Source organism: Electrona antarctica (genome assembly GCF_951216825.1).
Source record: "Electrona antarctica genome assembly, chromosome: 9".
In the NCBI taxonomy this organism is placed as follows: domain Eukaryota; kingdom Metazoa; phylum Chordata; class Actinopteri; order Myctophiformes; family Myctophidae; genus Electrona; species Electrona antarctica.
Genome location: NC_136790.1, coordinates 36,677,190 through 36,691,380, shown reverse-complemented (window position 1 = coordinate 36,691,380; position 14,191 = coordinate 36,677,190). Strand labels below are relative to the sequence as shown.

The 14,191-nt window shown below is 43.0% G+C and overlaps 1 protein-coding gene across 1 annotated transcript in view; it reads right to left on the bottom strand.

The window, feature by feature from the left end:
• The window catches only part of raly (RALY heterogeneous nuclear ribonucleoprotein), a 117,412-nt gene that overhangs the window by 12,816 nt on the left and 90,405 nt on the right, over positions 1-14,191 (bottom strand). The window contains exons 5-6 of the mRNA XM_079509636.1: positions 1,048-1,214; positions 96-206 (exon numbers count right to left, since the gene is read on the bottom strand). Coding sequence (XP_079365762.1) covers positions 96-206; positions 1,048-1,214 — 278 coding nt within the window. The remainder of the gene's footprint in view (positions 1-95; positions 207-1,047; positions 1,215-14,191) is intronic.

The window sequence follows — 14,191 nt, the reverse complement described above, 5'->3', positions numbered from 1 at the left end:
GTGCGTGCGTGCGTGCGTGCGTGCGTGCGTGCGTGCGTGCGTGCGTGCGTGCGTGCGTGCGTGCGTGCGTGCGTGCGTGCGTGCGTGCGTGCTACCTGTTAAGTGTGTGTCTTGCGTAATCTGCTCTAGTCTTCCCAGCAGAGCGTCGATGTTGGATTTAATCTGAGTCAACTCTGATTTTATCACCTGTAACTCTGCACTTTTCACTGTTGACACAGAGACAAAGAGACAAAGAGAGAGAGAGAGAGAGAGAGAGAGAGAGAGAGAGAGAGAGAGAGAGAGAGAGAGAGAGAGAGAGAGAGAGGGAGAGAGGGAGTGGGAAGAGAAGAGAAGAGAAGAGAAGAGAAGAGAAGAGAAGAGAAGAGAAGAGAAGAGAAGAGAAGAGAAGAGAAGAGAAGAGAAGAGAAGAGAAGAGAAGAGAAGAGAAGAGAAGAGAAGAGAAGAGAAGAGAAGAGAAGAGAAGAGAAGAGAAGAGAAGATGCATTAGTATTTTTTCAGAAAACACTTCTCTGTATCTGATGGCTGAGGCAGTAACCGTGTGCATACAGTTATTAACAACTTACAAAGTGCAAGATCAGAATAAATGAACCCTATAGTCGACAAATTACATGGATAATGGTGCAAAGAAAACAATGAAGTGTTTCAGCCAGGGAATGCCAGCGGCGCCACCGTCAGTCTCACGGAGGACGCTGTCGCCTGCCACCTCCGCCTGAGCAGAGAGCAGATGCGGCGCCACCGTCCAGCAGTCTGCCGGCAATGAGGCGGATGCGTGCACGCGACCTCGCCCTTTAGGGCAAGGTCCCTTAGGCGTCTTACTGGTTTGGTGCAGATAGCTACATCGTTGCTGTCAGGCAGAAACCTCTCCATATTCTAACTTTCTGATCATACCAATTACCAATGTCGCACAAAAGTATCAAAAGTAGCGGATCCACAACCTCGTAGATTTGAATTTTGAATACCGAAAAGTAACAGTTTTAGTCATAACGAGTTTTCCATCCGACAGAGACGATATCGTGCAGATTTGATGCGATGGTGCAGATAACTCACGTTTGTGTTTGCTGCTGTTGTTTCCGGCAGGAAGAAGGGAAGCGTTGCGCGCCAGCAGTTTGACAGGCAGAGACTTCACCCGGCGTACCACAGGAACCGCCACACGGGGGCGCTTTAGCGGAAGCACGTGTGGAACTGGAGACACCCTGCCGTGATACTCAAACAACCTGGAGACAGAGTGTTTTAGGGGGGGGGGGGGGGGGGGGGGGGGGTACATGGGAGAGAGCAGAGAGGCAGGGAGGCTTTCTATTCAGTCTGTTTGTTCAATTCCAAAGCTGTGGGCCGGGGCACACACTGGTGGGTCATCATGAGGATATTGCAAGTGGCCCCCCCCAAATAATTGAATATGATTGATAATATAACTTTTGTTATATTTTGTATTAATTAAAATAATGGTCATGGTATTTCTTTTTAAAATGTGAAAAAAGTATTTTCATTGTGACACCGATAAATAGGAACCGATCCAAGCCAGAACACAATGGATAGAATACAAAAGGCCCATGCACCCATCTGACCACTACCACATTATATTGGTAGTGGAATGATGGAGGGAACATAATGTTGTTAATAAATCACTGTATGTAAAATTGTAAACAAGCAGCTTTCTTTCCCATGCAGGGTCATCTGTTCAAAACATAAGTTACCAAATGCTTAAAAATAAATAAATAACACAGTGTGCACAGTGTAGCACATTATCTCCGCCAGGCTTGGTGGTCTATACCCAGGGCTGTGTAAGTCATGGTTTGCAGCCGTCATGACCCGCACCCAAGGAAGCTGCTACGGGAAATAGCATGCGCACGTGTGTGTGTGTGTGTGTGTGTGTGTGTGTGTGTGTGTGTGTGTGTGTGTGTGTGTGTGTATGTGTGTGTGTGTGTGTGTGTGTGTGTGTGTGTGTGTGTGTGTGTGTGTGTGTGTGTGTGTGTGTGTGTGTGTGTGTGTGTGAACTGTTGCAGCTAGGCAGACATCGAACACAGCCCTTGCCCAAACATAACTAACCTTGAAGAACAGTTTGAGTTCGACACATTATCACTTACTGATAAATGAGCCAAGCAAGCCACAAGACAAGCATGTTCTGAAGGACACAAAAAAGAAAACAGATTGCCAAGTCATGATACAATGGACACACCCAGGGCAGCACACGTCCCTCTACATGCATCGATTAGTGAATGGTTCAGCACCACTGCTGATGGACAGTGACAGGCCATGCGCTCAGTGACCTGCAACATGCCTTTTTTATACGGGGATAAAATATCCAATATCAAAGCAGCACACAGAGCTGCTGTGTCAGTCTCCACAGAGGCAGTGTGTTTGTAGTTAAGCCATTACCAACACTACAGCAACACATGCAAAGAGTTAGAATGCACATAGAATCCAACAATGGGATGACAAGCTATGTTGGGGTTGACAAACGGGCTGTGATTTTGTAGAACACTCTTACGCAGTTGCAATCAAACACAAATTACGTATTTCTCGCCAACAAAGTGAAAGACAAAGAAGATAATGGCGTCCTACAACAGTACATAGCCTATTGCAAGACAAAGTAGACAGGGTACAGCGAGGGTGTAGTAAGATGCAGCTGCTCATAACCTGATAAGCAACATAAGCTCAGATTGTTTCCAGGATATAATTAAATTAAACTAGACATTTCCATGTTTTATTGCAGTGGTTCCCAAGCAATAAAACAGTGACAATAGAAAGAAACATCATCCCCTCCAATGTAGAAAGACTGAAATGCTCACACATGACCTTAACATGACATTAAACTTTTAATCACTTCAACCCTATAGTCCCTATTCTGGGCATGTCACTATAGGCGAACATTCGCCAAAAATAGCAAGTCAGCTCTGTAGATGTGAGATTGTAGATGGGCTTTTTTCAGTGAAGAGATATGGTGCAGTGTGGAAAAAGGATAGGGGGACAAAAAAGTCAATATAATTGAACATATAATACAGTAATATATCCACAGGACATTAAAAACTGAAGAAGCAAAACATGAATATAATACATATTATGAATATGCATTATATTCATGTTTTGCTTCTTCAGTTTTTGCTGTATGCGAATAAGCAGGCCTCAAGATGCGATTAAGGGCTTCTGACAGAAACCTGACTGCAGTTTATCAGAAATGCAACTTTCCTCTGACACTACCAAAGGTTTGCTTGCTGTCAATTGTTTGTGAAATGTTTGATATGATGAAAGGCTTTGATAATGGTCTATTAATAGTTATGAGGTAATGGAAGATTAAGGGCATTTTTTTTTCTCCAGAAGAGATTTAACTGAAGGCACCATAAAACATTCAGGAACAGGGGTGTTATGCAATCCAAAATACTGAGGGGGCACAATTAGAATGTACTGTACAGCACGCAATAAAAATCCTTGTATTACTGTATATTATAAGTCAATGTGCAGAGAAATAATTTAAACAGTGAGCAAAAATACAAAGTCCAAATCAAATGTGGTCAACTAAATATGTCTCTCCCAGCTCACCCTATACCTCCACGGTCAAACCAGCCATCAGGTGAGCAGGTGAATGGCATTATTCATAGCCGCTGGCGGCCACCCACAGAGACACTGCCACCATCAAAGTGCCAATGCAGTGCCTTCATCCATCTTACAATAAATGCACCACGTCTCTGGACGTGTGTGTGTATGTCTAATCCACGTAACTCAAGAACCGTTCGCACGACTGACTTCAAATTTGACACACGTGTTCCACATCGCCACACTGTGCAGTGCCCGGCCTTGAGACAGTCGGATACACGGATGTCCAGAACTGCCACAAAAGGCTCTGGTCAGGCTCTGCCAGTGGACCTAATGAGCCTAAAGGCCTATTTCACACTCCAGTTTGAGGTGATAGCTTCGCTGCTATGTATTCTTTTAACATTACGCCACTCGCCGCGGTGATCAGCTACCCCGGCCCGACACATCTGTCTGTTTTTACTGTCCGACAAGTCCTTTCACTCTGGGGCTAATCACCTCGTTCACTGATTGGTCTACATTAGAAGTTGGGTGGGCGGTCCCCTTGGTTTGGCAGGCACAGAAAAGGCACACAAAAGGGACACAGACAGAAGGTTAAAACGGGTGCTATGACAACGGGTATTGCATACTAGGTTCCCAACTTGCATCGTTCCCAAGTAGGCTGGTGGCCGACGGGCGCAGTTCTAGTTATTACAATTGAGAAGAGCACACTTTGTGCGTGCACAAATTTGTGCGCAGTTCCGGTGGCCAAGTCATAGACCGTGACGTATACGGAAGTGCCATTTACGCCTGTGCTTTGTGGCCATGATATGTCACTGACTTTACAACCGTGATGTGGCTGTTCGCAGGTTCCCACAGCAGGGCCAGCTTTTGCAGTTTCCCTTTCCGTGATGCGATGGAGCGATTGCGGTGAATATGGAAAAAACACGGTCGGTGGCCAACGATCGCTGTCTGCCTTCGTTCAAAATGTAGGCTTTGTGTTTGTGTCTCACTACCACACACGATATTCACGGAGAAACAACGCGTGGCGTTAGACAGGAGCGCGCCCGCAGGTGCACGAGCTTCTAGTCTATTATATATCCAAAAATCCATTCCAGTGTACAAATAATAGAAACACCATTTGGCTCCTACATGCGGTGCAACTCTTCACATATTGTTTTGGCAACCCTATGAGCAGAAGTGAAAGTGCTAAGAGGTGGGCTAAACATGTGATTTTAATTTGTGGTTTTTCATGATAAATGGCAGCCAATTATAGGCAGCATGGAATATCAAAACCCTGTTCTATTTTGGTGGGAGGGAAAATGGTTCTGACATGTGTTGCTCCCTCTATGGGTCTGTGTGAAATCGCGTTTTGCTCTTTTGATCTATAGAGGCCGCTAAATATGTGACTCAGATTTGGGTACGATGAGACGATGTGTTCATGATTTGTGGCATTTCTTTGCAAATAATAATACCGCAATAATTATCGTATTTGTACGATAATTCTACCCTCAATAATCAATATCAATAATCAATAATTCAAACAATGCCCAAATGTACGATAATTCCACCATATCACAAAAAAGTGTGTGAATTTATTAAATTCCCTGGCTGTACTTGGAGGCATTAAAACACCCTTTGCGTCTTTACTGTCCAGTTTCAGCCTTTTATTTGTGTAAGGTTCAGGAAGTTGCCTACTTCCACGCAGCATATGTGATTTGTTTTAGTCTCATATGAGTCTCAAACAAGGTTGTTTCTTATATGTAAGTATGCAAATTTAGTGAATCTTTCTCTTTTTTGGCTGTGTACGATAGTTTTCTTTCAAATATGATAATTTTAAGCCTCCGGTACGATAATTGAACATTTCCCATCTGGCAACACTGGCACGAAATAAGATGAACAAGAAACACCTCTGACCTAGACACAGAACATACTAAACACCTCAGGAATGAACAGACTAACATAACTCTGACCTAGACACAGAACATACTAAACACCTCAGGAATGAACAGACTAACATAACTCTGACCTAGACACAGAACATACTAAACAGAGTTGCTGAAATAAATGTATTAATTCAGGCAAGACAAAATCTAATGACCCTAAACCAAACCGGCAAAAACCTTGTCCAAGTGCAAATGTTGTAGGCCTTGACAGTTTCATCTTCTTTCTTTCTTTCTTTCTTTCTTTCTTTCTTTCTTTCTTTCTTTCTTTCTTTCTTTCTTTCTTTCTTTCTTTCTTTGTAAGAACTTGTTTTCGAAAATGTTTGCCTATGATGACATGTCCAAAATAAGGCTGCCAGGTTCAAAGTGGGTAAAGTTTTTTACAGTCTGTTGAATCCCATGCAAGTATGCATCCTCATAAAGCCCCATATGGAGACTCACCTGAAGACCATTACCCCATGTCTCATGTCTTCATTCTGTTCAGTTATTTATTGACATGTCATCTCTCGCATTTAGCTCAGTGGCTAGAGAGGCCGTCTGCTAACCACAAGGTCACCGGGTGGTTCGCCTCCCGGCCTGTTCATGTCTGCGTGTCCAAGTGTCCCTGAGCGAGACACTTAACCCCCCTAACAGCCCCACGAGGGCTCATCATAACCACCTGAGCAGCCATCAACTGGGAAAAGCTGAAACTGAATTGGGCGGGAGGAGCGGGACGAAGGCTCTACAGTACGTCCTCCCGGTGGGGGCTCCTCACTGGCAGGTGCCAACAACAGTGACTGATTGATTGATTGATTTATTGATTGATTACTTTATTGAAATTACATTCAAAAGGATAGAGTCACAAGAAAGCCGTTAGGCTTGTTTCCGTTGTGGTCCTCTTGGGGAAAGGGGATGGGGGAACACAGAAATGTGTGTGGGGATGAATCAATTGGCATAACGATGAGAGAGGGGGTTAAAAGCCAACAACAAAAACAGGTTACAAAATAATAATACATAAATGTACTAAACATGACAGGATACTGGAATGGTTGAGCTGACATCATTTTTTACAATGGAAGCTAAAGAAAAGCTATACCAGAGCTGTTGAGAAGAGATGTTGAAAAGGATCTGTTTACTGATTGTTCAAACTCTATGCATTTCAGCATTTCTCAAATGGGGTACGGTACAGAACGTGTACCCCAAAAGGTAGCAAAGAGGGCACGTGAGTGAAAGTGGAAAATGGAACAATTTAACCCCTATTCTGTGAGGAACATTGGCCAAAAATGGCCAATCTACAGTACAGCTCACAACAATACATTGCAAGGCGAGCTTGTAGAACTGCTATTTTTTCACAGACATGCCATCTGACCTCTTCCCAGTTCCATGATCTTACTCTGTAAAGTCCTTTCCCCCCCATTGTCATGCCTGATTTGCCTATTTGTCTCCACTGAATTGCCACCATTGAATTGCCTCCCAAGTGTATGCCCCCCGTTCTCCATGTCAAGGCTTGGACTTCCCACTGAAGTGTACCAATAACAGGCCCTTTGAATTTCTCAGAAGTCACATCTGTATGTCTGGATATACTACGTATGTGTGTATACGGCATGCATCTTTTGTTTGATTTTAATTTTTCTCCTTGCTCTCCCCACTCTTTTCTTTCTGAAAACAAAGTGGTGTAAGAGTAAGTGGTGCAACTCCATGTGGGGGTCCACGGGGGGGGGGAGTTCCAGACCCACATGAAAGCACCCAGGGTGCCGGCCCGATTCCGGCGAGCCGCCCCGTGTCCGAAACGGTTGAGAAATGACAGAGTTACCGTGTGGGGGTCCCTCTACTGTACCCTGTACTATACTGTACTGTCACTGTACTGTACTGGTACACCTGAAATCACCATATATACAGTTAATATGTGCGTGTGTGTTTGTGTGTGTGTTAGGTTACGCACAGGTGGTGAAAAACAACCATGCTGTTTTCGTGCTCAGACAGAAATACCCAGGCAGCCAGCCAGGCAGGCACCCACACACATAGTCACTTAAGGAAGTGGTTTGCACCACTTAAAAAGCATGGATATCACACAAAAACACTCCCGAATTTCACCCAGTACTTTGCACCTGTCCTGTAAACTTCTGATTCTGTAGTGTGTTAAACCAAAATAAAATAAAACTTGAATAGTACAACTGTTATGTTATTTAATAGAAAGCAATACGTATTGTAACAAATGAGAGTACTACTTCCGCCCCAGGAGGACACATACTTGCATGGGATTCAACAGGCGGTAAAAACTATACGAGGGGCTTAGTGTTCTCTTAAGGAACGCAACTGTGGCTTTCTGATGGTATTCAACAGGCCGTCAAAAATATACGAGGTTCTACGTGTGCTTTTAAGGAACGCAAGCTTTGTTTTGCGCTTTGTATAGCTCAGCGGGCTCTTCATTCGTACATTATCTGCTTGATGGCTTGACCACCATTCCCCTGCAGGAGATCGAACAACGCAGGCAATCCAGTGGGATTTTACTTTTTATCTCGGCCGCTGCACAAGTGATTCCTCATGGGACTTTATCTCATTCCTAAGGTGCCGTGTCCACAGAAGGCTTTTTTATGAGCGGAGGAGCGCTTTGGATATCATGTCCAGATCGAGTGCTCGCACGGAGCGTTTATTGATGCCCACAACATTCGAAACGATCTGTGCTCAAACGTGCCGTTATCTGCGTTGTTATTAGCACAAACAGCCTATAGCTGAAATAAAGGTAAACATGGACTTGTCGTTGTTGTTGTGGTGGTAAAGATTCAAAGTCAGGTTGAGAATGACAGAGGATGTCAGACACAACCAGGAGGATCAAACGTGACATTGATGAGCAGCTAGCTCCTCTCCTAAAGTCAAACTATTTTCTCCTTGAAGTGCCTTGAGTGTGCCGCCAAAAAAAGAAACCGCTGAGAGAGCTTGAAGCACGATGCTCAGTGCTGGGAAGAGGAGCACTTCAGCGTGTCTTTACCATCGAAATGCATGGAATATAAAGGTGCTGGCAGCTCAAACAAAACATTTCTGCGTACACGGATCCTTATTCTATATGATGTGAAACGCAAAGCGCTGGAGGTTGTCTCAAATCCTGGTGCTCAAGGTTCAGAAAGCGCTTTATTTAATTATTTTCTGCAGCTGTCAGAGCCCTGAATGAGGACCTGGTCAAAATACAAACTCAAAAGAAGGAAGAAATAACAAAAACAATATAAATCCAACTGTAAGAATCCTGAGCAACTGTGCAAAATGTTACTCGCACATGTATAGACAAGTGATTATGACTATTTGTGTACATTCTGCTTCTTTGCACATTGACACTGCTGTTAAAAGATATATCATCTAAAGAGTTAAGTCTTAAAAAGACAAAAGAGTGGCTGCACACACTGATTATTTATTAGGATGCAGAGTAAAAACGTTTCGGCAGTACAACTGCCTTCTTCAGGGTATGAGATAAAGATATATCATACCTGTCTCAAGAGGTTTATCATACTGCCGTTCTACTTGTAGGCTACTTTAATTTGATTTAGTGTTGTTTTATTTGCATTATTAGGGCCAGAGCAGTAGGCCTAGTCTAGTGTGAAGCCCTATTGAAATGCAAGAAATCATTAGTTATAGCACAAATTGATCAAAATGTTGGTAGCCTCAACGTACTTAACTGTGCACAAAGAGTTTAATATTTAATATTTATTATTTCATTTTATCGTATTTGTTCTTGATATAAGATCCAGCTCAGATTGTTTGTTAGTATAAAAAATATGAATTATTGCCAGGTATGTTTGCACATGCCTTATACAGCATTACTAAATAAATATGACATGTTCACATGGTAAGTTATAAAAATCCAATAATAGTATAAATAAGATTATTTATAAAAGTATACGGTACAGATAGAACGTTCTATAAAGCTCAGAGGCTATATAGTGTACACTTATGGTTAAATCGATAAATATGAATTATTGCGTTTACTGTATGGAAACATGTTGAATATTTTATTAGCTCCTTTCCTTATCGTATCCCATCTTGTATTATTTTATATTTTGTCATCTCAGTCATTAGATAGGCCTTTGTTTGAAAGAGTTACTAGAGTATAGATGGATAAATCACGGTGGGCTGTGGGCAAAGTCTGACCATACATCTGCAAGGTTTCAGCCCGATCCGACCGCCATTGACTTTTATAAAATTAACGTTAAATATTTCAAAAGAATATAAAACATATGTGAATGCATGGATGTACTGCCTCGGCCTGCTGGCAGGGCGAACCAGAAACGTGGCACTGATCGGACTGGTGTTTCTAGAGATTAGCCCCAGATAGACTCACAGACGGACTCACAGACAGGGGTCATCAAAAATGTGTATGTGGCAACACTTGGCCTCGTCCGTGGCAAATTCTAGATTTAGTTTTTACACACCATTATAATGTTCTTATTTTGATCATAAAACCAAATGACTGAATGTCAGTCCCCAGGATTTCTTCATAATATGTATGACACTGATTCACTAGACACTATCTGGCACATTAGGAGTCCACTAGGGCAGCCGTTCTCAAACGTTTTATTTTCAAGGACCTCCATAACTCTGAGAGTGTACACATTTGTACACTCTCGGAGTTACAGACATGTAATGATCATTTAGGGCTAGCTCTTTATGTGTTTGTTTGTCTACTCATTTTGTATGTCCATGACAATCCTTAGCACCCAGGGGGCTTAATGATGAACTCTTACTCAATGTGATGCTTTAATCAAATGTAGCCTATTCTAATTGTTGTTTTTTTGACCTCTCTACTCAGGCACTAGGACATGACCTCCTGTCCAAACCCAGCCTGGTTGTTTTTGTATTCTTAATTATTGTTATGCTTGACATTTGTAAAACAAACAAAAAGAGACTCTCACTTCACACGGGTGTGATTTTTTATATATATATTGAGGTGTATTATATTAGATGAATTGATTTCTCCGTAGTTTTTCATATATGATGATCCACTGTATTTTCAGTAGTAAAGTAAGTAAATTGAAGATGTGTATTAACTGCTGTATAGGCCTAATAGACTATAAGTGACAAGATCACTTAATCACACCTGCTGGGTCTCATCCCTATCAACAAGGGCGATTGTGATTGGATGCTGTGGATCTATGTATATGTATATATCTGTGTGGCTAAGTAAGAAAAGAAAGAAATCCGCACACCATTTTCTGCTCCCAGATATTTCTTTACTGAAGTGGTAAGGTTTCGGGCCGCAGCCCTTCCTCAAACAAACGTTAAACCTGTAAAATAGGGGGAAAATACTTTTGTAAATAGTTGATGCATTCAAATGTGGCTGTGTATCAAACAAAAATGTTGTACTTCTTGCCAAATAATACAGTTGGAGGCCATCGATATTGTCCTTTTCTTTTTGCTGAGGTTTGCGTGATCTGCGCAAAAGGACAGTTAACCCATTTTGGGCGGGAACCCCTTTTGGTGTTTTAAACATTGTTATAATTTATCTATTGAAAAATAGCAGATCTACAAGCTCATAGCGCGCCACCGAGTGGCGCGCTACGAGCTTGTAGGTCTGCTATTTTTGAAAAATCGTGAAAATATTTTAAAAAGGATTTAGAAGGATTTTTTTTAATTTTGAGGTCAGGCCTAAATGGGTCAAATGATAAGGGACAATATCTGTGGCACCCAACTGTATGCCTGCTGGTAATAAAATGGTTTGAAAACTAGATTTATTTTTACTGTTTGTCTATGCTGATTAGCAGAAGGATGCTGACATGTGCCCTGGCCCGACTACTTATTTGACCTAACAGGCCCAGGCATATCCACCACGGTGCCGGCCTGTTTGGTGCAAAGCTCACGTACAACGGACATGCTAAGGGGCATCAGACAAACCACTGTCCCACTGCCTCAGGGACGTAGCTGACCATTTGGTTGCCCTATTTGGCGTGTTGCCCTACTCGCAAAAAAAACGACCCTCGTCTGTAAATTGCCTTGAAAGGAAACTATGTACAGTTGGGTGCCACCGATATTGTCCCTTATCATTTGACCCATTTAGGCCTGACCTCAACAAATCCTTCTAAATCCTCCAGTTTTCTGAAATAAATATTTTCACGATTTTTCAAAAATAGCAGACCTACAAGCTCGTAGCGCCTATTTTTCAATAGCTAAATTATAACATAATGTTTAAAACACCAAAAGGGGTTCCCACCCAAAATGGATTAACTGTCCTTTTGCGCAGATCACGCAAACCTCAGCAAAAAGAAAAGGACAACTGTAAACTCTCGCATCGCATCGACGGTGGTCCCGGTATAAAGCCAAGTCCTTTCTGGGCTGATTTAGATGTTTAAGTGTTGGAGTGTAACAGGTTTTATGATGCTCAGATTTACCGTGCTCTCCTGCAGGAGCTTCATGAAATCAACTCCTCAGCACATGAGCCGCAGCTAAATGCTCTGATCATCTTCAATAATGTGAGTCACAATTGACTGGTCGTATCCAGTGTTGCCAACTCTCGTGAGAGAAATAAGCCAACCCACATCCAAAAAACAAGCCAAATCTTGAGAGAGAAATTAGCCTCACCTCGAGAAATAAGCCAAAACAAGCCCAATAATATGGCCATATATTCCTAATAAAAATATATTAGATGCATATATCATTATAATTACTATGTAACTGTCTGTCACTCAATGTGATTCACACCCAAGCCTTTGGGGAATTATAGTATAATATACTGTACATAAAATAAATGCGATGAAGCCATCGCATTTTTAAAACAAGCCCATTATTTTTTTCCGGCAACTCTAGAAACAAGCCAAAATTTGCAGTAACTAAACGAACTTGGCAACACTGGTCTGATCATCTGAATGACGTGTGAAACCAATAAAAATAACACCAAAGTGGTCCACTGAATATCAGAGCAAGACTACAAACATGTCTGCCAGAGATAGAGAGAGAGAGAGAGAGAGAGAGAGATAGGAAGGTGAATAAATACAATAAATAAAAGAATAAATAAAGAAGCCCTTGCTACTCTAAAGTCATTACAGCAAACCAACATTAATAGTAGGACTGTCTGTCTGTCTCTACCTCCCACCTCTGTGTCTGTGTGTGTGTGTGTGTGTGTGTGTGTGTGTGTGTGTGTGTGTGTGTGTGTGTGTGTGTGTGTGTGTGTGTGTGTGTGTGTGCGCGCATGCGTGCGTACGTGCGTACGTGCGTGCGTGCGTGCGTCTTGCTGTCACCGTCTCTCTGTCTCTCAATTCAATCGCTCTCATACTCTCTCTGTGTGTCTGTTTCTCTCAGCAGATTAATTTGTGTGTGCGTGTGTGTATGCGCGTGTGGCACTGTGTGCGCGCGCGCGCGTGTGTTGACACTGCCTGAGCAGCAGCCAGCAGTTAGCCAGACACATCCTAGCAGTGGATATGAATCACAACAGGGTTCTGCTCCTCAGCTGGTGTGCATGTTCACACATCTGTTAACACACATGTACTGATGGGAACACTCAGCGGGGTTTCCCTGCCTCTGATACAGGGGCTGTTTGACGCTCTGGATTGATGGAGGGAAGGAAGGACGCTTAGGACGGTAGGGAATTGGCCACAGATGTACAGTAACGACAGACAGACAGACAGACAGACAGACAGACAGACAGACAGACAGACAGACAGACAGACAGACAGACAGACAGACAGACAGACAGACAGACAGACAGACAGACAGACAGACAGACAGACAGACAGACAGACAGAACTCACGGGTGTGCGCAGTGCGCACACGCGCACGAACGCACGCACGCACGCACGCACGCACGCACGCACGCACGCACGCACGCACGCTGGCATCTGACAGTGCACGGTCCTTTCTTCGGGGTTCTCTGGAGTCCAACAGAAGTCTATCAGTCCTCTCCAGAACAGAGATGGATGCAGAGCCCACAGTCTTTGATCAGCCCTGCTTCTGGACAGCTGTAATATCTCATGTGGCCTCATGCAGAGCATGCCAACATTCCACCATTTTAACCCCTTTCTCCCCACTGGGGCTCCAAGGTGGTCATTTCTCCCGTTAATCTCCCGATTTCACAGTGGTGCAAGTCAAAATGTGTGTTAGTCTCTGTGTGGGATAACATGTTGTGGTAGCTGGCAGGCCGAGCCATGGGCAGAGCTGCGTACCACAGCCCTGGTGTTGCTAGCTCTAGCTCTAGCACTGGTGTAAAGTAACTAAGTACATTTACTTAAACTACTGTACTTGAGTACAATACTGAGGTATTTGTACTTTACCTGAGTATTTTACTTCTACTCCACTACATCTCAGAGGCAGGTATTGTACTGTAGGGCCTCACGGACACCTTTCGATCTAGCATACAACATTAATGCATGCTAGATGTAAGCAAGATGTAATGTGTCATGGCCGCCCCAATGCATTTCCAATGGAAGTCACATGGTTTGATACAACATTTTGGACTACAAGCTGTTGTATGGCTTTCGGCTGTGTTTTGACTGCCCCCCTCCCCCTCAAACCATGTGACTCCCATTGGAAATGCATTGCGAGCTTGCATGAGCTATACATCTCATACAACAAGCATACATCAATCTGTTGCGAAGGTGTGAGTCAGGCCTAACTCCGCTACATTTATTTGAAAACTTTAATTACTAGTTACTTTGTAGATTTTGACTATTATTACAAAACATACAGTAACCACTTCAGCCATATATATATTTCAGCCATTTCAAAATAGCAGATCTACAAGCTCACAATGCGTGACATTGTGAGCTTGTAGATCTGCTATTTTCAAA